Here is a 23,246-nt window from a genome sequence, read left to right on the forward strand (position 1 = left end):
ACTGGTGTCCTTATAATAAAAGGAGAAAACACAGGGACACAGGGAAGAAGGCCATGTGACTACAGAGGCAGAAATTGGAGGGATGCAGCTACAAGCCATGTGCCAAGGATTGCCAGCAATCACCAGAAGCTAGGAAGAGGGGAGGGAAGATCCTTTCCTAGAGTCTTCAAGGGACATAGCCCTGCAGACATCTTGATTTTGGACTTGTATCCTCCAGAACTGTTAGTGGATTAGTTTCCACTGTTTTAAGTCACCTGGTTTGTGGTAACTTGTTACAGCAGCCCTAGGAAACTAATACAGCATCTATCTCAGCTAGTTTCAAATATATTTCTGTATAGTCATTCATTCACAGATAGTTAATTAGTATGAACGATGTGCCAGGCACTCTTTTAGCAATGAACAAAAATGAAGAAAAATCTCTGCCTCCATGAAGCTTATATCTCAGAATAAGAGGAGAAAGAAAATAATCAAAATAAAGAAGTAAAATACATAGTTTGTCAAATGGTGATAAGTTCAGTAATGGGTCCTACAGCATGAGATGGAACGTTAGTTTCATATTTGAATAAACTAAACATTCTCAGAGGATTCTGATCCAAACATTGAACCTAGGATTCTAGCACAGACGGTCCTCAACTTATGGTTTTTCTACCTTATGATGGTGTGAAAGCAATATGTATTCAGTAGAAACCGTACCTTAAATTTTGGATTTTGATGTTTCCCTGGGCTAGTGATGCGTGGTAAAATCCTCTCTTGTGATGCTGGTTGGGGCAGTGAGCCACAGCTCCCAGCCAGCCATTCAATCATGATGGTGAACAACTGATACACTTACAACAATTCTGTAGCCAGGCAACCATTCTGTTTTTCATTTTCAGTAAATTACTGAAATTTACTGATTCAGTAAAGTACCTGAGAGAGTCAACACTTTATTATAAAATAGGCTTTGTGTGAGATGATTTTGACTAACTGTAGGCTAATGTAAGTTTTCTGAGCATAGTTAAGGTAGGCTAGGCTAAGCTGTGATGTTTGGTAGGTTAGGTATATTAAATGCATTTTAACCTACGATATTTTCAACTTACAAAGGGTTACTCATTGGAAGTCAAAGTAGATCTGTACTGTTATTCTTGTGGAAAATGGTACAACACGTAAAGGTACATATGGGAGAGAAGAGCCTCCCTCTATTATGTCAGTTTCTGCTCTAAAACCAGGAAAACCAACAGGCATAAAGCTCACTGTGAAGGGAAAAGAACAATACATTAGCAAAAATCATCAAGGCTGAGGGGAGAACTTCTAAGGAGTTTGTAACTAATGCACACATTTGTTGGCTGATTTATAATAAATATTGTATATAATTTATTATGTAATTATGTAAATTATACAAATTATAAAGAGCCATTTACCATTCAACAAGTGCCCTGGCAGTGATTCAGCTATACAAAACCACTCTTAAGAGAAAAAGGAGCAAAGGGGAGTGCTGGACAGAAAAAGTTTTCTCATCCAAGAGTCTCACTGAATTATCACTCAAGCAAAAGAAAGCTCTAGAACTAAGAGAACATTCCTCAGTGAAGGAGATGTTCTGTCCACACTAACACAGTAACCACTGGTCACATGTGGTTATCAAGCACTTGAAATGTGGCTAGTGAGGCTGAAAAACTGAATTTTTAATTTAATTTTGATTAATTTAAATGATCACGTTAATTAAATAACCACATGTGGCCAGCAGCTATCCTATGGGAGAGCACAGCTCTAGAATCACAGAAGGCTGGCTGTGGAGACAAACCTGAGAGACTCATAAATCGGAGATGGGACCAGCTCCACAGGTGAAAACAGGTAAGGGAGACTTCACAGAATGTACAACTATTATGTAGAGTATTTCTAGGACATATTTATTTCCTTAATCCTCACCGTGCCCTATAGATATTCAGCAGTATCATCCCCACCGGCTGGATGAGGAGATCAAGGTTCAGCAAGATTCTCTGACTGGCCCAGGGCCTTGCAGATTTTGAGGGCTAGAGCCAGAGATTTGAATTTGGCTTTGACACAAAAATACATACTCTAGCCACCCAGGCACTCCATTTAAAGCACCTTTCAGTCTTGTGATGTTTTCCATTCAACCTACCCCCTCTAAACAGTCTGAAACACAAAAGTGTGTGTGTGTGTGTGTGTACACATATGTGTGTCTGAGTAGATTTTGCAGAACAGGTAAGTCTGAGGGTTGCTTAAGTGCTAGTATTCCATACAAATCACTATCCTCTAGACACCTAGCCCCATTTTCCACTTAATCAGGCAAGAGCAGGAGGCATGAAGGCATGCACACCTGTTGACTAACTTATTGAGGCACAAATGGCATATTAAGAAAATCTTTCTTCCTTTGACACGTTCAGCAAAAATTCTATAACCCAGCTTTCCCGGTCCTCAGGGAGCTCCCATTCCCCCAGTCACAGAGACACTCAGAAACCCTAAGACCACAGGTCTTCCTGTCAAGCGAGGCTGGAGGTAAGCGAAAGAGGAAACTGAGCAACAGGGCACCTCGTTAACTGTATGGAGATTTGAAAATACCAGCTTCAGAGAGTGAGGGCGCTAACTCTCTAGAGATACTGGGCTGCTCAGCTTCTCCCCTCAACCTCCCATTTGCCCCCAACAATGGAGAAGGGCAAGCGAGGGGTTTGTGGGGCCATAGAGCCAGCAAGTGAGGAAATCCAGGTGAAGCCATGGTGGGAAATAGGGTCCTCCTAAGACAAAATCACACCTGGTTTGTGGTGGAGGCACTGATGCCTGCTGTGCTATTATTAGTAAGATTTCTGCAGCAATGTGGAGGTTTCTAAAGGGACTAATTTTGCATCTTTTTAAAAAAGTTTCTCTATGCCTAGAAGTATACTTGATGAGATTAATAAAGCAATTCTTATTTGTCTCTTTAACCTCCTAGGAGGTTTAACTGAGTCTTTCATCATGTACTATACTCCTATCCTACAAGGATCTGTCTGGGAAGAGTCCTTTCCCCTAAATAAAGCTTTACAGCATTTTGAGATTTTGAGATTTCTGTGATTCCATACCCAAATAACTAAAAATAGTTCATCCTAGTGCAACTCTCAGTGTCCATGGAAAAATTCTATGGACAACCTGACTGCTTAGCCCAGCAATCACACATGTCTATGCAGACAGCTAGTCTGATCTCTCAAGCCCCAGGAGCCTGGTTTGGGGGACTGATTTCGAGCCTAATTTCGCACAACAAAACTGTTGACACCAAGTAATACAAACAAGCTGGTGAATGTCGTGTTGTGACAAAAACTGATTTTATAACGGTTATTTGCAAAATTAATGTGTTGTGACATCTTTAATTTCAACCCCTTCAGCTAAAATGTGTGTCTTTGGAAATTGATCACCAGGAAGTCCTGCCTTCGCTCCCTTTCTGGTTGCAGTCGGCCTTCCTTTGCAGAGTCTAGCTTCCATCAGTAAATTACCGCATACTTTAGCGGAGTGGGGGTTGGGGGGAAGACTACAAACTACAAATGTGCACAGAGAAGTCGTCGTGGTTTTTTTCAAGAGTGTGTTTGTCTTTGTAATGTATTGTTCTCAGAAGATTCCCGAGGGAGGAAAGCTCCACTTTAGGAATTGCCGGGACAGCTTCCCTGGGAATGCCCAGCTGGGCCCCTTCCCTGATGAGCTCGCAGCTCTGAGCGCATACGGCTCTGTCCCCGGAATGAGGAGCAAGTGCAAAAAGCGCCTACACTATCATCCATCCATCCGCCGAGCGAGTAGCACCCGGAGCGGAGAGCTCGCCACGAGAGTGGGGGAAGCGTCCCGGCAGGATTCGACACACCACCACCTTCCTCCCCCCAGCGCAGCCCTGCATCCCCGCCCCGAGAGTGGCCACTGGTCCCCGGCTGCACGGAGCAGCCGGGACCGCGCAGCAGCGAATGGATTCCGGGACCTTCCTGACGCCGAAGAAGAAGGGCAGCGCAAAAGAGATTCGGTTCCTGGGGGTTCAGGCTAGTGAGGACCTTCCGTGCTGCTCTTCCTTACCTTTCCTCTCCCGAACCAGGACAGGATCGGAGCCCGCGAAACCAAGAGTAGGTCAAAGCTGCACCCCTCGGCGGCCGGCGGCCGGTGTGCCCAGGCAGGTACGCGCTGCATACAAAGTTTGCTCGCAGGGGACGCAGGAGTTCCCAGCCCCCTGCAAGTGGGAGAGGTTCTGGGATGCCCACGCTCACACGGTCCAGTGATCGCCAGCACCACTGGTGGCAGGAGCACCGAGCGCGAGTCCGGGCTCTAAAAGGGACTGAGACCCAGGCGCGCGCAGTTGGGAAAGGAGGCTTACGTCTGGGGCAGGCGAGGCTGCGCGGTCCTTCCAGACGCCGGGCATCTGCGCGGATAAGAAGCCGTGGAGCCGCGAGGGGCTGGTTCCGACGGCTCGCTCAGCAGGCGCCCGGGCACCGCCGAGTCCACCTGATAAGTGGAGGGTGCCCCTGGCAAGGAGAGCGTGGTCGCCGGATCGACCCAACTCGCGCGCTAAAAGAAACCCTACCCATGACCCTGGGAGGGTCCCGGACGCTGGGAGACAGGGATGGAGGAGCTTGCCCCCGAAGACTTGTTACAGGGCGCTGAGAATAGGGCTGGACAGCCGAAGCTCACCGACGGCAGGGGGAAAAGGTGGCACCCGAGGGGAGGAGGGGGCGGGACGGGAGGGATTGACCCTGAATTGGTCCGGACTGAGCGGTCGTCCGACCTGTTTGGCGGCAGAGCGCGGTTCGCGGATCTTACCCGCTCCGGGACCCTGGCTGGGCTGTAGCGCTCTTCCGGAGCGAGGGCAGGGGACTGTTTCATGGAGAACATGTCTCGCTTTTTCATCCGTCCACTCTTATCTTGGTCGCTTTTCTCTCCTCTACGTGCTCCTGGGAGAGGCACTACGGATGTCGTGCTCCTCGCTCAGGAAGAGACAAGTTGAACTGCAAGGGACAGGGGCCCCACATTTTGTCTGCTAGACAGATCCCACCCGCGGACCACTCCCTCCCTTCACTCCCGTCCCTGGGTCCCACCCATAAGAATCCTTAACAACAGATCCTCCGCAACCCCACCTCTTTGCATTCAAAGAAGTTATTCTTCAGGGGCAGAGGGGAAGCCACGAGGACTGCCGCCCCCCCCCCATGCCCACCCCCAAACTTACACCCCGCGACGGCCAACACAGAAGGAGACCTGAGCGTTTGGGCTGTGGGAGACAGAGTAATTGGGAGCAAAGGAGTAACGTCCCAGCTCTTCCACATCTCGTCACATCCTAGACCATTCTCTCCATTCTCTTTTGGCCAGGGAGTAGCCAAGTAAAAATCAAAATAACTGCAGGCACTGGCAATTAAAGGACAAGTTTGTTATCGCAACAAAAATTTACATTTCTAGGGCAAGCATTATTTGCTTTAGGCAAATGGAAACTAGTGTCTACGTTTGGGGAAGAAACTGCTTTGCAAGACTGCCTGAGATTTGGCTGAGGCTGCGGGGACCGGGGAGTGAACCTGAGCCTGCTTCCATAAACCTATCATCAATTTCCTGCAGAAGGCCATCACAGGCTGAATCCTAGGGGCCAACGACTCTGTGCCTTTCTGTCACTCACCAGCAACCTCTCTTCCTCAGGTAGTGTGAAGGAGGCACTGCAGGTATTTACAATGGTAAAGACTACCATTTGAAGCCCAAGTTGCCATGTGTTTGGCAGAAAAAGACTACTTTAAGTTTTTCTTAGAAATATTTTTTTTTTAATCCAACTTCAGTCAAGATCTAATGAAAATTTCAAAAATCACTCATGAGGTTATTGAATAAATCCATCTCCATTATTCTGGAGAAGGCTATGCATAGTCAACAAAATATGTATTAGGCACTTGTTCCTTGAATATTATAGCTGGGCGGGGGGCAGGTATAACTTGTAAAATTGGCGGGGGGGAATCGGTATTTTGTTTCTGAAGTGAAACGAGAAAAGCAGAAAATATTGCCAGTGCATAGCACAAGAGTTAAAATAGGGACTCGAAGTAATAAGCCTAAGTTTTAAGTTTACACAGCTAACAAGTGCTGAGTTGAGATTCTGCAGAGGAGGTGTAACTTCAGGACTGCTTTGTTCTAAGATACTACCTCATCACACGGTGTCATGTCATCACCACACGGACATCAGTCTGAAGATCAAGAGCCTAGGTGATTTGTCTGCTAGCTCTACCCTAAGCAAATCCCCTAGCCTTTCAGGGCCAGTTAACTCAGGCTATAAAATGAAGGCTGGATTCAATCCTCAAGGTTTGTACAGGCACCCTGAAGCCAAGTGTGAACTGCTATTCACCTCCTTTCTCTTCCACTTTCTGCCCTCTAGTGGAGGTGTTAAAGGAACTGTGACATTAAAGTGGCTAGATCAGTGAATTTGAGATAGCCAGGGTAAATAAGTATTCTTTCACTACTATACAGTACTGTTCTTCAGAGAACTAAAGCTGACTGCACTGGTAAAACAGCATTCTTTAAACTTCCTTTGAGCAAGAAAATCCAACCAGTTCTAGGTACCAATGGCATCAGAGTAAATATCTGAGGTAGTCTTTGCATGAGGACAAACAGCTATTTTTATATTCTTTGTAATAAACTTCTATAATGTAAGGAAGCATAAATGTTAGAAATCTCATAACGTGAACTAATTTGAATATGTAGAGGGCACACAGTAATATTCAATGACCTATTTGAATTATTCCTTTTTAAAAAATTTGCCACATTTGCTTTTCAACTTAAAGTGACAATCATCATCTAGTTTCTTACATTTCATTTTATAAAAATAAGCATTTGTGGCCTTTTGAAACTTTTGTTATCTAGTATTTCAAACCTGTATCTAACTAATTAGATGGTTTAAAAGAAAAAACATAAGTCTTAATGAGATTTATGGCAAAATTAACTCAAAGGTAGTGAATATACTTCTGGAAAGGGTGATTTTACAGATCAAACTTTGGTCGCATTTCATATTACAGACCAATTTTAGTTCTTAGTACTACAAATGAAGGCAATTTGAGAACAAGAAACACATATCTTAGAAAAGCAGCCAGCATCTCAGGATGAGAACAGGAAAGCAGCTGCTAAAATAGATACGCTATCCCATGGCTTATCGATTTATCTATTCATTCAGCTAACACTCGTTTAGGATTTGTTAGCTGCTAGATGAACAAAATAGATTTCCTGCCATCACAGAACTTTCTGGCATAATAAATACATTAACAGGGACTTCTCTGGTGATCCAGTGGGTATGACTCCATGCTCCCAACATAGGGGGCCCAGGTTTGATCCCTGGTCAGGGAACTAGATCCCGCATGCATGCTGCAACTAAGAATCCGCATGCCACAACTAAGAAGCCTGCATGCCACAGCTAAGACCTGGCACAGCCTAAATAAAAAAAGTATTTTTTAAATAAGTAAATAAATACATTAAACAAACACAAATATGTAAACTATGGAAAAGTACCTGCAAGTAATGTAGGACTGTATTTTAGGGAGTTAGAATGTGATATTTTTAGCTGAAATCTAAAGATGCAAAGCCTTTAAAATAAAAAATAAATATTAAAGAACAGAGCAAGAAACAGGCAAACTGGACATTTACCTATTGCAGGGAAAGAGTTTACTTAAATTAAGAGGGGAAAGCAACATGCTCATATCTGAAGTAATTCCAGAACACTGAAACACTCTGTGATAAAAGCAGCATGTGTAGACATTCTATTGGCTGTATATAACATTTCTGGGACATCGATCCCTTACTCTAATATACTAGTCACTGGAAAGAAGGTAATAAGAACCAGTTTCAAAGGAATTTTATTTCTAGCACTCTCACACACCTAGCGCTAGTTTCCCCCACCTCTGGGGCTGCCATTTGACTGCCTAGTCTTGCTAGGGATAGTACCCCATCAGTAACAATGACCACATGAGCAAACTAGATGCCCTAGTTTACAATTTGTTTTTCTGATTTGTGAATCAATTTGTAAGAGAAATTATGACATTGTCACATTTATCGATATTACTATAGCTAAGAATTTCTAAGCACTATGTGCCAGACACCTCACAAAGTGACATCTATAATTTTTCAGTTTTTAATTCTTGAAACAAACCAAGTTTCCTTTGCTGTAGAATGGGAATAATAATAGCCCCACCGCATAGGCTGTCATGGGGGTTAAGTAAATATAAAAAGTGCTTTAAAATAGTTGTAGACCACATAATAATAGCTAACACTCATCAGACACTATTTCTCCTTGTTTCTATTTACAGATGAGGAGAAAACTAAGTCTTACAAAAGTTAAGTAATTGCCCAAGATCTCACAACTAGAAAAGGGCAGAACCAGAATTGGAGCCCAATCAATCTGGAACTAGACTGACCTCTTAACCCCTACCTCCTGTAGCACAATTATTAAGACAGTAATGAAAAATGCCCCAAAAGTTTATGGCCTAGAATTACACTGTGAATTCACTCATTCATCGATCAAATATTTACTGAGCACTGCAGTGGGTTCAATAGTGTCCCTCCCCAAAATTAATTTCCACCCGGAACTAAATATGTAACTTTCCTTATTTGGAAATAAGGTCTTTGCAGGTGTAATTAGGTAAAATGAGATTCTACTGGAGTACAGTGGGCCTTAACTACAGAGAGTGTTATTCTAAGAGACATAAAAGGACACACATAGACATGGAGAAGAAGGCCATGCGGAAATGGAGGCAACACTGGGGTGACGTGTCTACAAACCAAGAAATGCCAAGGATTGACGCCCCAAACCAGAAGCTAAGGGAGAGGCATGGAACGGTTTCTTTCTCTGAGTCTCCAGAAGGAACCAACCCTGCTGACACTATGATTTTCAACATCTGGCCTCCAAACTATGAGAGAAAAAATATCTGTTGCTTCAAGCCACTCTGTGATAATTTGTCATGGCAGCCCAAGGAAACTAATACCAGCATCTGCTATGTGGTCAAGCATGGCTCCCCACTCTGGAGTTACAGCAGTAAGCAAAACTGCATCCCTGCCCTCATGGAGCTTTCCTTCTAGTGAAGAAGACAGACAACAAACAAATACAGAATATGATGCTAGGTACTCTGTAGTGCTATGAGGAAAAATATTGTATGAAGACAGAGAACAGCTAGATGAGAGTGATTAGGGAAAGTCTCTCTAGAGGTGTTTTAACTCGAATGAAACTGGACTGTGAATTTCAGGCTGTACGTGGGTAATTATTCACAGCACCACTGAAATACATGCCCCTGCATTAATTGGAAAGAAAACTTAGCAAGAACAGCAGATCAGTGAACAACAGACCTAAACTTGCTCAATAGACCAGGATGTTGAAACACATGAAAAGGATTTCCCAGATGGACACCCTTAAGAGTTTTTGGAAAGCAGAGGGGTTCCCAGCTCCTCTCACTCCTCTCAAATTCACATCTCTTATAGAAAGTAATAACCAGTATTCTGCTTTTTTCCTCCTTCTATGAAGCTTGCTAACCTCATAGGTAGACCCTAAGGTCTAAGGCTTGGACAGTGGTCTAATCACTGTCACTTGATAAAGAGGCAGCTTCCACAGACCAAAGAGATACAGATACCTTACATCAACTCTAGCTCCAGAGCTTAGACTTCTCGCTTCCCAATAGCCAGGGATGCAAACCTAACAGCTGGAGGAGTCCCTTGGGTCACCTGAAATAACACGAAGAGCCAAAAATTCTTATAGGTCATCTTTAAACACTAACACAAATACTTATCTCTGTTGAAAAATTTTAACATTCATAGCCATGAAGTTCAAGTATCAGACTTCTTTGCAAAAAGCAAACATTGTCAATGTTTTGCTTCAGTGAAGTTCCTCTGGCGAGTTCAGCAAAGATTACACCCATTTATTTGAAATTATTTGATTTTAATTTAAACTTAAATAGTGAAACTAATTGAAATACAAATACTAGGTGTTGGTCAATGACCAAAAGTGTTTAAACTGAAAAATACTAAAATATTTCAGTATAAATATTCCACAAATTTCAAACAGTAAGCTAATAAACTTTTATAATGACACAAATAGGAATGTTAAGGCCATCACATTCACATTTTCATTTATGTCACTGTGAGTGGCTATTTGATAACTTTTCCATTCTTTCTCTAATTGGCTTAGTTTGAAGCAAAAAGGTCAACATGTACCACCTCATTCCCTCCGAACAAATTAGCATTAAGTATTTAAACAAAATTTAACTTATTTTGACCTTAAAGAACTTATTTCCTCCCTGTTCCACTCACTGCACAGCAGTTCCCGCAGCGTCCTCAGGCCACTCCTTCCGGGCAGTGGGGAACCGTGGGAACTGCAGGCCCGAGTCACTGAATTGCAGCACCACCAGCTCCTGCACCCTGGGCTTCCTCCCACTCACCTCCCTCCCTGCTCTTACCCTTGCTCCACGCAGCAGCCAGAAGACAGTCATCTTAAAAGAACAACAACAAACAACTATTCCCCACTTAAAACCTTCCAGTGCTGCCCACCACAACTAGAAATAAACCCCAATTCCGTACCATGGTCTATCAAGCACGCTGTGAGCTGGCCCTGTCACTCACTAAGCTCTAGCCACACTAGCCCTTCTGTCTGTGCCTCAGCTCTGCCTTGCATCTCCCAACTTAGTGACTTTGTACTTGCTGCTTTCTCTCCCTCATAGACTTTTCCCTCAGATCTTCAAATGAAGGTCATTTGGGGTCACAGCTCAAATGTCCCCATCTCAGAGGGCCTTTCCCAATCTAAAGTCACAAGTGCCTTTTCATCCCCCTCTTTCATCACCTTCCATAATATTTCTCTCATTTTTTAACACTGCTTATCATACATGAAATCACATTCATTACACCGTGTTATCTATTTCCTGCCCGCTCTCTTCCTCTCCTTAGCAAGTCCCTGAAAGGATCACCATTATCTCCAGTACCTAGAAACTACCTCGCACGCAGTAAAGGCATATGTTGATTGAATAAATGAATGAATAGTTGGGCTACTTTGGGTTAATTAATTAAGCTCTGAGCTACTATCCAACGAACAAAAAACAACAAACTGCTTAATTTGTCATTCACTCAATCTCCCTCTTCTGCTCACTAAATTCTTCCACACAAATTAGAAAGAAAACTCAGCATGTATAGAAGCCCAACAAAGAGGCAAGAACTAGGCTTCAGGTTTGTTTATTAGGCCAAGATTTTGAAATACATGAAAAGAGCTTCCCACATGGACACCTAATTGTTCACATTAATATTCATTTTAGAGTAGAGCAAGGTAATGACTTGAGTGTAACAGCTCTAATTTAGAGCTTCTGAAACACCAACCCAGTAACTCTAACACCGGGAAAGGTAAAAATCTAAAATTAAAACAAAAATACCATAAAGAAAGGAATGACTGCCCTTCCACTTTAGACACCAGCTAATACTTGATTAAGGAACAAAACATTAAACAGACTGAGTTAAAGAGGAAGCAACATTTTAAAATCATTCTCTGTACTTCTAACCACTTCTACCATTTTTTAGTACCTATCAATTATTGTTTTGCTTCAAGCATTAGAGTTTTATACATTGATAAAATTATAGGCTCCTGAATATTTTAAATAGTAAATATTCTAGATTAAAAATTTGGTATGAAAAACTTTAATGAAAACATTAATTATACAAAAATTAAATAGCAAAACTATTTAAAATGACTTACAATTCAAACAGATTTGGCTTACTGATATTTCTCTATCAGTTTGTTTTCATAAGAACTGATTATTGCCAGCTGAAAAAAATCTACTTATATGATTGTGGTAAGAAGAAATGAGAATAAAGTATATAAAGCTCGTAAGTCTGTGCTTAGAATATATGGCTCATAAACATTAGTTTTTCTTTTATTATTACTTTGAAAAAACACATACAAGTTTTACAAAACATGCCAACTTCAGTTAAAAGCTTCTTACACAAGACATAGCCACACGTGAGGAATCTAGCCTGGCATTTTTTGAAAACAATTATATTTTCCTCTGAGGAATAGACTACATAAAATTTTACTTCGATAACTGATAAAAATTTCTCACTAATAAACCAATTTCTGGAGTCTAATTATATAGCTTCATGTTATAATTTAAGAGGTCTTTTAGAGAATATACATTTTTTAAAAAGTACAAAGTTACATGATTAGGAAAAGTACCTTTAATAAGCAACCAAAACATTGTGAAATATTCCTCTTACTACACATATGGCTCAGTTTCATCTTAATTTTGCTAAAAAAAAAAAAAAGATGGCTTCAAAAGGTAAATGAAACAGTTATGTTAATACAAGGAAGCAAAATAAACTAACATTATCCTGCCACTGGCTGTCTTATATTTTACAATTTCAGTCATGCTTTTACTATTAAATAATGTTATATTGCCACTTCTAGTATGCTAATTAAGATAAAGCTTAACATTCTGTCCTTCTAAACAACAGCTGGAAGAGAATACAGAGATGAATGTGAATATATATCATGTTCTACAACATTCACTTTCTAACATTACAAATTTAATAACTTATCTAAATCTAATCTGAGGTATATTAACAGATCAAACATTTTTTAATCCACACCATGGGCAATGTACCATGCAAACACTAAAACCACAACAGCACACACTGGAAAGAGATAATATTTATATTTTTGCCACAGCGTTAGCTCAACTGCCACTTCATCTCTCTTCCTGTTCTTCTTCCGACGGCCCTTCAGTCTGTTTTCAAAAGCCTCCAGTTCGGCCTAAATCAAAACAGTATCATTTTTATTAAGTTCGATACACACTGATTTGGAATTTTCCACTTAGATAAAAATAAATGTGGGAAACATTTTAATAGTAATGGTATATAATAAACATACTGATTTGATTTAAAAAAAAAAAACATCTCTCCACTACTGATTCTACTCAACAAATTCAGAGTCTAGGTAAGCAGAAAGGGAACTAGGGAGTTAGTGAAAGACCTTATTTCAGACTGAAGGCTTGCCTTTGATACTAAATATGAAAACATCTGATTTAAAATATAGACATTAGTTTTATACATCAACACCATTAACCGATCATTAATGGGGCTCTATAATACAGAGCTTCTAGTAAGTGCTAACAGACAGCGCATTAGAATAAAGACATCTACAATCCTAGCTTTATACAATGCTGGTAATAAACAGTAATGGCTTGTATGGAAGAAGTTCAAGGGAGTAAAGTGAAGAAAGCTGCAAGAAATTTGTTCCTCTCTATCAAATATACTTAAAAACAGAGTAAAAATTCTTCAGGGGAAAAATGCTTCAGCTTTAAATCAAAATGACTCTTTTAGAAAGTAGAATTATACAAAAACTGGTTCTAGAAAAGGATAATTAGATGACACTCATTATAAAGTGTAGATTTTTAGACTACTGTTAAGAACTTATTAAACTTTAATGCATGATAATATAACATGATACACTATAGTGCATTGTTATTAACTAAAACCAGGTACTTATTAACTAAAATACATATGTAATATTCTTGCAAGATTCTGTAAATGTTTATTTGAAAGGAAATGGAAACTTCCGTTAACATATCCATGACTTTGCTCATAAACCACATTTGAAGAAGACCTAACATATACTTAATTTAATACAAAGTGGCATTCTTCAACAAACCAAAATGTCAGAATATTCTCAAGTGGTTGATGATATACAGCAAAAGGTCAAACTATATTAAAAGCAGTCAAACTTGAAAACCACTGACACAGTAAAATAACTAATGCTTTAATGATGACTCAGTCATCAAGCATGGTTTAAATTATGTTCTATACACTCTGTTTAAAAGGTCAGTAAATAGAGAATATATTTAAGATTTCTATCAATATAATGGTTTATAAAAAGGGGAGGAAGGGACACCCTAAACTATTCTTAATAATTTAACCTCCCAAGATTTCAGTCGACCCATGTATTACTGTATTAGCTCTGATAACTTATTGTTTGATATTAGGCAAATCAACTTTATAGAACCATAAAACATCAGTTATCCCACCCTTGCTACGAGTTGTTTTTTTTAAGGCCCCCTCTCAAGTCGTGCAAATTTCAGATTCTTCATTCATAAAGGCAACAGTGTGCATACAATATACACTGCTTGATAAGTACAAAGCATTTCAAAATGCAAACTGACAAAAAATTACATGTCACTATTAGAAAGCTGAGCCACTCTTTAGGGTATATGATCAATAAATAGAGCATCTGAGCAAATGAGGGATATTAGGAATGTACTTGTTATCTAGGTAATAACAAAGAACAGATAAAAATCCTGCATTCAAGAATCTAATGGGTAAATAAGGAGATGCATTATTAAAGCAAATGTATTGGTTAGTAAACAGCACTTATTTGTCACAGATAACCTACAACTCAGTAAAAAAGAACTGAAATAATTTTAGATGAGTGAAGACATGCACTCCAGAGGATGCCTTAAAATGGATGCTGATATGCCCTGACTCCCACCCCTCAGCTTCAGAATGGACGAAATTGGCAAGGAAATAAACTGGGAATACACAAAATACCTGGGAACATACAAGGTCCCATGCTTCTTCAGTGGTTCAGTATACCTGGATTGAAGTAAGTGAATGGCTAATTTTTGTTTTACCAGAACTGTATCTTCAGTCCAGAACTGAGCTGACCAGACCCTAGTTTGCATGTTTCCACATATCTTGTATTTGCATAAAAACTAACAATGATGCAAAGGGACATAAGTTTGGGTATTTTTTGTTTAGTTACCTGTTGTCTTCGTTTTTCCTCTTCAAGAGCAGCTTTGGCTTCTGCTTCTTTTATCTGTTTATAGACATTTAAAAGTAAATTAACATGGTAATCATCAAATTTTACACAAAATTTTAATGTCTTTCCTCCCAGACTCCACTAACCCATAACAACTTCTGGGAGCTTTATACTGAAAGTTACTTAAAGAAACATAAATGTTATATACCGAGAAGTGTTACCAAGGTACTATCTAACAGAGGGGATGAGGAGAGGTAGGGTGTTATACCTTATGTAAACATTTTAGCTTAACAACTATAAGAGATATTAGATCACAATTCAAAGAGTTACAACACTGTAAACTGAAATACTTGTAAAACTGGACTTTTTCTCTTAAGTTACCGTACTAAGACTCTATAATCAGTTATTAAATACCACTCTTTGCCTGGGGTTGAAATTGACCATTTTCCTAAAATGCCCTCTCTGGAAGGGAATCCTTAGTTTCAAACAAAATCAAGACTTTACTCATTGATTAGGTTGATGGAGGGAAATACTGACACTAGAAGTAACCCAAACAGCAAAGAATCCCAAAACCTTATTTTGTATTATTTTAACACAATATTCAGGAGGCTTACACTAACATTAAGATGAATAACTATGCTCCAGAGCACATACACTAACTGATACAAAGGATGCAAAAATCTAATATACACCAGGTGATAAAAAGCACATCTGAGGGTTCAAAACAGGCCTATAACCTAGGCTTTCACCACAAAAACAAAAAAAAGATGAGATTTTGAGTTGTTCATAATAAGCACACAAATTAATGCACAAAATACATATGGAAAGGCCACTAACACATTAAAGATGACATTTAATGTGACATCACCTCAGATGCTTTCCGCTTCATTTCCTTGCATGTTGTGTCACATTCTACAGAAATCTGATTTTCACGTACTTTGTTGCACTGCAATTCCTACAGATAAAATTAAAAAAAAATTTGACTTTAAAAGCTTTTCCCTCAAAGTTGTAGCTGTGTGCCATCAAAAAGCAAAATTCCTCTAGCAGCTTAAGATTATGCAAATTATTTAAGTCATATTCATTAATATTTAATGATGACATGGTCGCACACATTAAATGTCTCAGTTCAAACAGTGATTATTTGTCTATCTCTTAACTGCAAATAAAGTGAATACCATAAAATTACCATCCATTTAATAATCATTTACTGAACACCACCACTAACTTCAATTCATTTTTATTCTTCATTTTTCTTTATTGTTTCTTGTTATTCTTCTAAAGCTTCCCGGGAGGTACTAGAGTAGTGGCATCCAAAACAACTTTCTGAAATGATGGAAGTGTTCTAAATTCTAAATGCGCACTACTCACAAAGGTAGCAGTCAGCACACATGGCTCCTGAGCACTCACAGCATGGCTACTGAAATCGAGAAACTGAATGTCATATACTACTTAATGTTGATTCATTAAAATTCTAACTTAAATAGCCATACGTAGCTGATGGCTACTAACTGAGTGCAGTTCTAGAGTTTTCTGGAAAGCTACAAATTTTTCTCTCAACCATTTTATCTTTTTAAAAAATGTTTAGATGAAAATCATTCTAAAGTTTATATGTGTACTTCACTGCCTCCTTAATGAAATAATAAAAAACGAATCTACTCTTTTATTGATGAGGTGACATCAATACTATGATCAATTTGTGTACTTTTCTACAATAGAATAAGTGGTCCTTATTTTAAATAGTCTTAGACTTTGCCTTCATAGATCTTTTATCTGCCTTTTATTAATTCTGTATTTCTTGCTGCCAGATGTCACTTTTGCTCTAAGTGTACCTATCTGTACCAGTTGCTCCTTTCCCACCACACCCTCACATACTAGCTTCTTAGTTCAAATCTACCAGGGTCAGGATGTATACTTTAATGAAAGCACTTTACAGCACAGAATTTTGGCTGAGGTTGGTGACAAACACAGTCTTGTCGTCCAAGGATAGTCCAGACAAAGGAAAAATAACATGGACAAACACTGGAGACAGAAATAAATACTGCATGCTTGTGGACATTAAGTCTATCAGCCTGGAAGAAGGATCATCCTCTCTTTTCTCATTCAAAAGGTACTTACAGAGTACCCGTTACATGCCAAGCACTGTAGTAGGGACGGAGGATACAACAGGGAAAAAAATTAATATGGTAAACGCTAAACTAATAATAATAGCAGCTACAATTTATTAAACACAGCAGTCATTGTGCTAAATTAATATAAGCATTCTCTCTTTTATTCCTTTCAGTAAGTCTGTATATAAACTATTTTACAGATGAGGAAACAAGGTTACACAGTCCCTAGAATCACAAAGTTCTTAGTCATGAACACAGCACAAAGTACAAAGAAAGGCAAGAGGAAGGAGCCCTTAAGTCTTCCCAAAGGAGGCAGAGGAAGGAAAACCTTCCCCAACAAGGAAATGCTTGCACTGAACATTAACAGGATTCTAGTAAGCAGAACAGTAAAGGAAAAAAAAATTATATTTTATACAGAAAAAGGAATATATATACACTGCCACAGATTAAAGAAGAATATAGCAGATGTGTTACGGCAGGGGGGCAGCGGTCCCCAATCCCGGGTCCACAGCCTGTTAGGAACCGGGCCACACAGCAGAGGGTGAGCGGCAGGCGAGGGAGCAAAGCTTCATCTGCCGCTCCCCGCTCCCCACTGCTCACATTACCGCCTGAACTATCCCCATCCTCCCATCCTCTTCACCCCCGACCCCTTCCCCCGTCGGTGGAAAAATTCTCTTCCATAAAACCAGTCCCCGGTGCCAAAAAGGCTGGGGACCACTGTGTCAGGGCACTTAAGTAATGGATTTACAAAGATAACTGCCAGGGGATGAGACTGGACAAGCAGGCAAAGGTAACAGCATAGCTCCCCCTTAATGCCAAGTCTCTATATAGTTACACCTTTTTTATAAAATGCATATTTTTTCCCAAGTGATGAAGAACCACTGACAAACTTAGATTGGAAATATTACAATTAGAGGCAAGGCAATCTGTTATGATGCTGTTTTCAACATCCAAGAATAAGCTGTTGCCAGAGTTCTAATGGTGGCAAACTGCACTTGGACAATAAGATGAGATTTCAGAGAAAACTTAAGAGACATTTCAGACTAAAAGTGATTTGACTGAGTACTAATTTTCATATAAAGGTGGTCCACTTAAATATCTAAAACTTAGGGATCCAACTCCAGAAAAGTTCAGGCCTATAAATTTAAATTCAGAAGTTACCTATCCCAAGAAATGATACAATAGGAGCTGTAAAAGTAAATGAAAAGCAAAGGTCCTCAATAAAAGCAAAAGATTTTCAATAAATACCTGCTGAATGGATGAATACATGAGTGAATTGAAAGAGAAAGGAGAGTAGCTTTAGGGAACAACCATAAGAATATGAAGGGAAAAAAGGAGTCACAACTATGAGAAATGGAAAATGAGAAGTCAAGAAAGAAATCTTCAAAGGAGTCAACAGTGTCAACAGGAAAGTCAAGGAAAATGAGATTCAGTAAGATTCTTCCTTCCTAAGTTTTGCTAAATGGTATGTACTTTGCTTCCACTGAGCTTTCCAATCATTAGTTTTTGCCATTTTACTCCTTCATTTTATTATTTAGTATTTTATCTTAAAATTAACTCAAAGTTTGAATGTTATTGTATAATTTTATAAGGCTGTGTATGTGAGGTCTTTTTAAGGCAACATTTTCACAACATAATATTGATGGCAAAACATTTTCATAAATAAGCACAACAAAGGTTAATTCCAGACCATTTCTTAAATTATGAAACTCACTTTGTTACTCACATTGTGCATCTTGTGCAAAGACTTCAAATCTAGAACACACTGATTCTATCTAAAAAAAGGGCACTGAACTCAGTTCCAATATAAAATAATCCTCTTTTACTATTAAGTAGCAGAAAACTAAATTGCCAAACAAAGCTGATTTTTAAAATAAGCATTTACAGAAATAGATATGCCAATAAGAAAAAGATTCTAAATAAGACCTTAAAAGGCAAAAAAATAAAGTCAAAGAACTACAAAAACACAGACTCCCCCCGGTCCCCCCAAAAAAACCACCTAAAAACAAAACCAACAAAAATGTACACAGAAAAGAATTTTCAATAACTTAAAATATTTACCTTTTTTATTCTTTTACAAGGACATCTAAGTTTCACCTTTTGGTTGCAATTAAAGGGACATTCACCAGGATGGCACATTTCTTTGCATCTATGACCACAAGGAAGCTAAAATAAAACCAAAATAAAACCATTACATACCTATATTTTAGTCATACTATACCTCCCCTTTCCCCCAACAACTATTTTAAGAAAAAGTCCATTACAATAGGGTCAATAAATCCTGGATAATTGGCTAATTTTTCAACTTTTTTTCGTTTAGATGCAAATTACCTTAATTCCCAGAAATGCTCAATATTCTCTCTGGTTCCACATCAAGAGTACATCTTACATCACTCTTGAGGCTAGTTAGAGTCATGAGACTAAGTTCTGGCCAATGAAATGTAAGTATAAGTGCTTCTGTGCCCTAAAGCTTTTCAAGAGCACACATCTATGTTCTTCCCTTCCCAATGTGCTGGAGATGAGGACATCTAGAGCAACAGTGGCACCCATGAATCACAGAGAGCAGAGCTGCCCTGCTGACTTGGGTCCCTGGATCTATACATCTACCTTCCCCTGTACTCTTATGTGAGAAAGAAAGAAAATTCCCTTGTGCTTAAGCCACTGTACTGTGATAGGACTGCTCAGCCTTCTACTCTAAAAGGCTTGCAACTATGTATTAAAACACTGGCAGCCAAACCAATTCAGTAATTGCTGTGATGTCTATGTGCTCCTTGACTTTAATTATTTACTATCTTCTTATCCCAGTCAAGCTTTCAGATGAAAGGGTTTTCTCCTTCTTTCTATTCAAATCTTATGCAAAATTTGAGACACAGCTTAAATCATAAAAGCATGATACAAGTCTGCCTACATTTGAACAATAACAGTAATAACATAAGAAATCTATTTCTAAACTGTTGTGACATTGCTTGTATTATCTTGAACTTAAAAAAAATTTTTAAGCACTTCATATATTTCTGTTTTTCCAACCAGAATGTAAATAAAAGATACCCATTGGTTAGTGGTTAAATTTCAAAATCAGACTGCCTGGAACTGAATCCCATACTCCCTGTTGACTAGCTATGGGACATTGGGTAAGCCACCTGACTTTTCTGTGCTTCACATATAGAACTGGGAAGAGTAACGAAACTTTATAAAGCTGTTGTGAGGATTATGTGTGCTTAATATATTTAGCTATCATAATAAAGGTTATTATTATAAGTTAGTTAAGGGCAATGGTCTTATATTTCTTTGTCTCTCATATTCATCAACAAAGATACTTAAATATAGTGGTCACCTCAATTAACATCTGAATTCTCCAAATTCTAACCTTTATGATTTACCAGATTGATCCTTCAAACTATTGACTCTCCACCCACTTTAAGAAATTCAGAATCCTTTTCCATTGTGTTTAGTCTCTCTTTAGTATGCAACCAGGTTTCTTATTCTTTAATTTTTAGCTGAGACATTCATACCAGAACTAAATTTGGGTCACTCACAACACTGCATTTTCACTAATCCTAGCATAGTGTGGTGCTGCTACAATGAGTTCCACACTAGGCATTCCTGGGCCACTTCAGTCTTGTTTCTCTCTACACGTAATACTAGGCCCTCAATACTGCTTAATAAGCTCAAAATTTATTCACTCTCAAATCCTTGCCTCAGAGTGGCCGCTTCAAGTATCCCTACACTTCATTCTCACCTTCATTCCTGTCAGTGCCTCTAGCCTGACTTCATAAACAAGACAAACATTTGGCATTAGCTCACCACCTATCCTTTTTTCCCCTCAAAATATGTCTTTACAACTGCTTGTTCTTTCCTTAACCTTGGAGGTAATTACACCAGGCGTCTTCTCTAAAAGTAACTAACCACTCTAATTTTAAATCAGCGATTCTGAAGTGGAAAGTGAATAGGGAAGCATATCAGAATCAATAAGGGAAGATCTTTTTGAAATTACATAGAATCATGGCTACAGTGTAGTCTCTTACTGATCAGTATTCTGTCTCTTCAATGCGCTGGGACTGATGAAAAGTTAAGAACTGTCAGTCTATATGTTCTATCTTTCTTACTCCTAAAAGACATCATGCTCATTCTTCACAATTTCATCAACATCTTGAAAGGCTCTCTTTTCTCTGGCTGGGTCTTCTGCCTTCAAAGTGTATCTCTTCTCTCTAAATCCTTCCCTTGATCCTGTCCTCTCATTTAACAATTATTCCATGAGTCTCCTTGTCTTCCACTTCCAGTGCTGGTAGAAGTTGAAGACATAAATTGGGACGTTTGCCTGATTCACCACAATTCCCCCAGGAGCCATGGCCACGGCTAACCCACCCTGCCTGTTGCTGCCTGTGCCAAGGAAGCCCCTGGATCCAAGGTGGGCCAGAATCTCTCTTCTGATCATCTGAAACCTTGAAAGGGAGAGGTGGTAGTTGGAACAGAGTCATCTCACCACAGAGACCCCTGAGCACCTGCTGTCAAGCTCCTTGGGACCACCTAAATACTGCCCTTTCCAAAACTTGGCTATATAGCATTTCTTTCAGAATCTGTGAACTGTCCCCCAATATCCTCCAAATATATCTTCTTTTTGCAAGAAGTTAGCCAAACTTATTTCTGTAGATTGCAAAGAGGAGAAATGAAACTCATCCAGAAGTGTACTGTGCTCATATCCAACGTATGTCCCATAGGCAAAGTAATGCCATTTATCCTGAAAAGATATTCAAACTCACCAGTAATCATGGAGATGTAAATTAAAATCATGAGGTGCCAGCTTGGGGGGGGGAAATGAATTGGGAGACTGGGATACCAAATTGTTCACTCTAAATATATGCAGTTTATTGTCTGCTAACTGTGTCTCAATAAAAGTTCTTAAAAAAAAAAAAACACCATGAGGTGCCATAAGATTGGCAAAAATTTTTAAATTTTGACAATACCAAGTGTTGGCAAGGATATAAAATAAAAGAAGCTATGAAAATCCTGATGGTAAATTGGAAAATTTACTGGTTATAGATAACTATTTTGGAAATCAGTATGACTTTAAGATGAAATTACACATTCCCTATGACCAAGCAACTGCACTACAAAGAGAAATCTATGCACATAATACCAGAATGTATAAACAAGAATGTTCACAGCAGTATTTCTGATAACAACACTACCTCTCTACCTACAGTAGAATAAATAAACTACAGTATACTCACAATGGAATAAAGGGACTACAGCCACATGCAATAAAAATGACAAACACAATGTAGAACTAACAAAGCAAGTCACAAAAGTTCATACTTTTGAATTTTTAATATAAAATTAGGCAATCAACACTGCTTCCAGATATACACATAGTAAAAACTTTATAGTAAAAATTATAAATTAAAGCAATGAAATATTTATTATAAAAGGCAGATGGTGGTAATATATAGAATAGAGGGAGGGAACTACACTAAGGAAGGAACTTTGGTAGACTTCTGAGGTGCAGCAATGCTAAATTTTTTGACCTGGTGGAGTTATATGGTGTTCACTTTTAAACCATTTGTTAAACTGTACATATGTGTGTTGTGTACTGTTGAGTATGTAATAATTTCATTATTTTGAAAAATCTAATCACATGACCATTTCCCTGTCAGATGTGCAAGCATGTATTATTTCAAAAGCCAAGTTATATTCTGAAAGAGCAGAAAAGTAGGCCCCCAAAAAGTTGATTAGAATGTGTAATATTTAGTGACTGTATCTTCATTACAGATTTCACAGCAAAAAATAGAGGTTTTTCTAAAATATTCAACCCTGATATTCATCTAAAGATGAGATAGCCTCCCTTTCTACTCAAAGTGAGACAGCTTTCTTCTATTCTACTCAGCCCTCAATATCATTCTGCTAGCACTTTGGTAAGTCATAACAAATGGCTTACCAATAAACAATACTGTCTAGTTCAAAATGTTCCATTTTAATCCCAATAATTTAAAAAATTTAAAAAGCTCTCTTTAAAAATAATTAAGGAACGCTTGCAAATCAATACTATTTGTGGATAAATAGCCACACCATCATTGACATAGCTGGCACATCTATAGCACTTACCATAGACTAAGACCTTTACGTGTTATTAACTAACCTAATACTCAGAGGTCTAAAGTGAGAATTACTACTGCCCCCATTTATACATGAACAATCTGAGATACAGAGACATTAAGCAATTTGCCCAAGTGAAGAATAGAAAAGCTTGCATGGGAATGATAAAAACAAATTCAGAAATAATTTTTAAAAGTAGAATTGTATACGTGGGGCACAGTTTAAATAAAGATGCAGTTCTTAATATCTTTATATTTCCTTTTAGTTTAATTCAAACCTAACTGAACAGTCTAATAGACACGTGGAGTGTGTATCAAAGA

At 38.8% G+C, this 23,246-nt stretch overlaps 1 protein-coding gene across 4 annotated transcripts in view; it reads right to left on the reverse strand.

Annotated features, from left to right (window-relative positions):
- Positions 1 to 11,141: 11,141 nt before the first annotated feature.
- The window catches only part of NFXL1 (nuclear transcription factor, X-box binding like 1), a 60,866-nt gene continuing 48,761 nt past the window's right edge, over positions 11,142 to 23,246 (reverse strand). For 3 of the 4 annotated variants that reach the window (XM_057728508.1, XM_057728507.1, XM_057728506.1), the window contains exons 20-23: positions 18,895 to 18,999; positions 15,594 to 15,680; positions 14,729 to 14,782; positions 11,142 to 12,724 (exon numbers count right to left, since the gene is read on the reverse strand). In XM_057728508.1, the coding sequence (XP_057584491.1) occupies positions 12,551 to 12,724; positions 14,729 to 14,782; positions 15,594 to 15,680; positions 18,895 to 18,999 (420 nt within the window). In that variant the 3' untranslated portion in view covers positions 11,142 to 12,550. Of the gene's footprint in view, positions 12,725 to 14,728; positions 14,783 to 15,593; positions 15,681 to 18,894; positions 19,000 to 23,246 lie in introns of those variants that run through there. The other variant, XR_009052760.1, reaches the window with a different exon arrangement.

The sequence above is a fragment of the Hippopotamus amphibius genome, chromosome 3 (genome assembly GCF_030028045.1).
Source record: "Hippopotamus amphibius kiboko isolate mHipAmp2 chromosome 3, mHipAmp2.hap2, whole genome shotgun sequence".
Classification (NCBI taxonomy): domain Eukaryota; kingdom Metazoa; phylum Chordata; class Mammalia; order Artiodactyla; family Hippopotamidae; genus Hippopotamus; species Hippopotamus amphibius.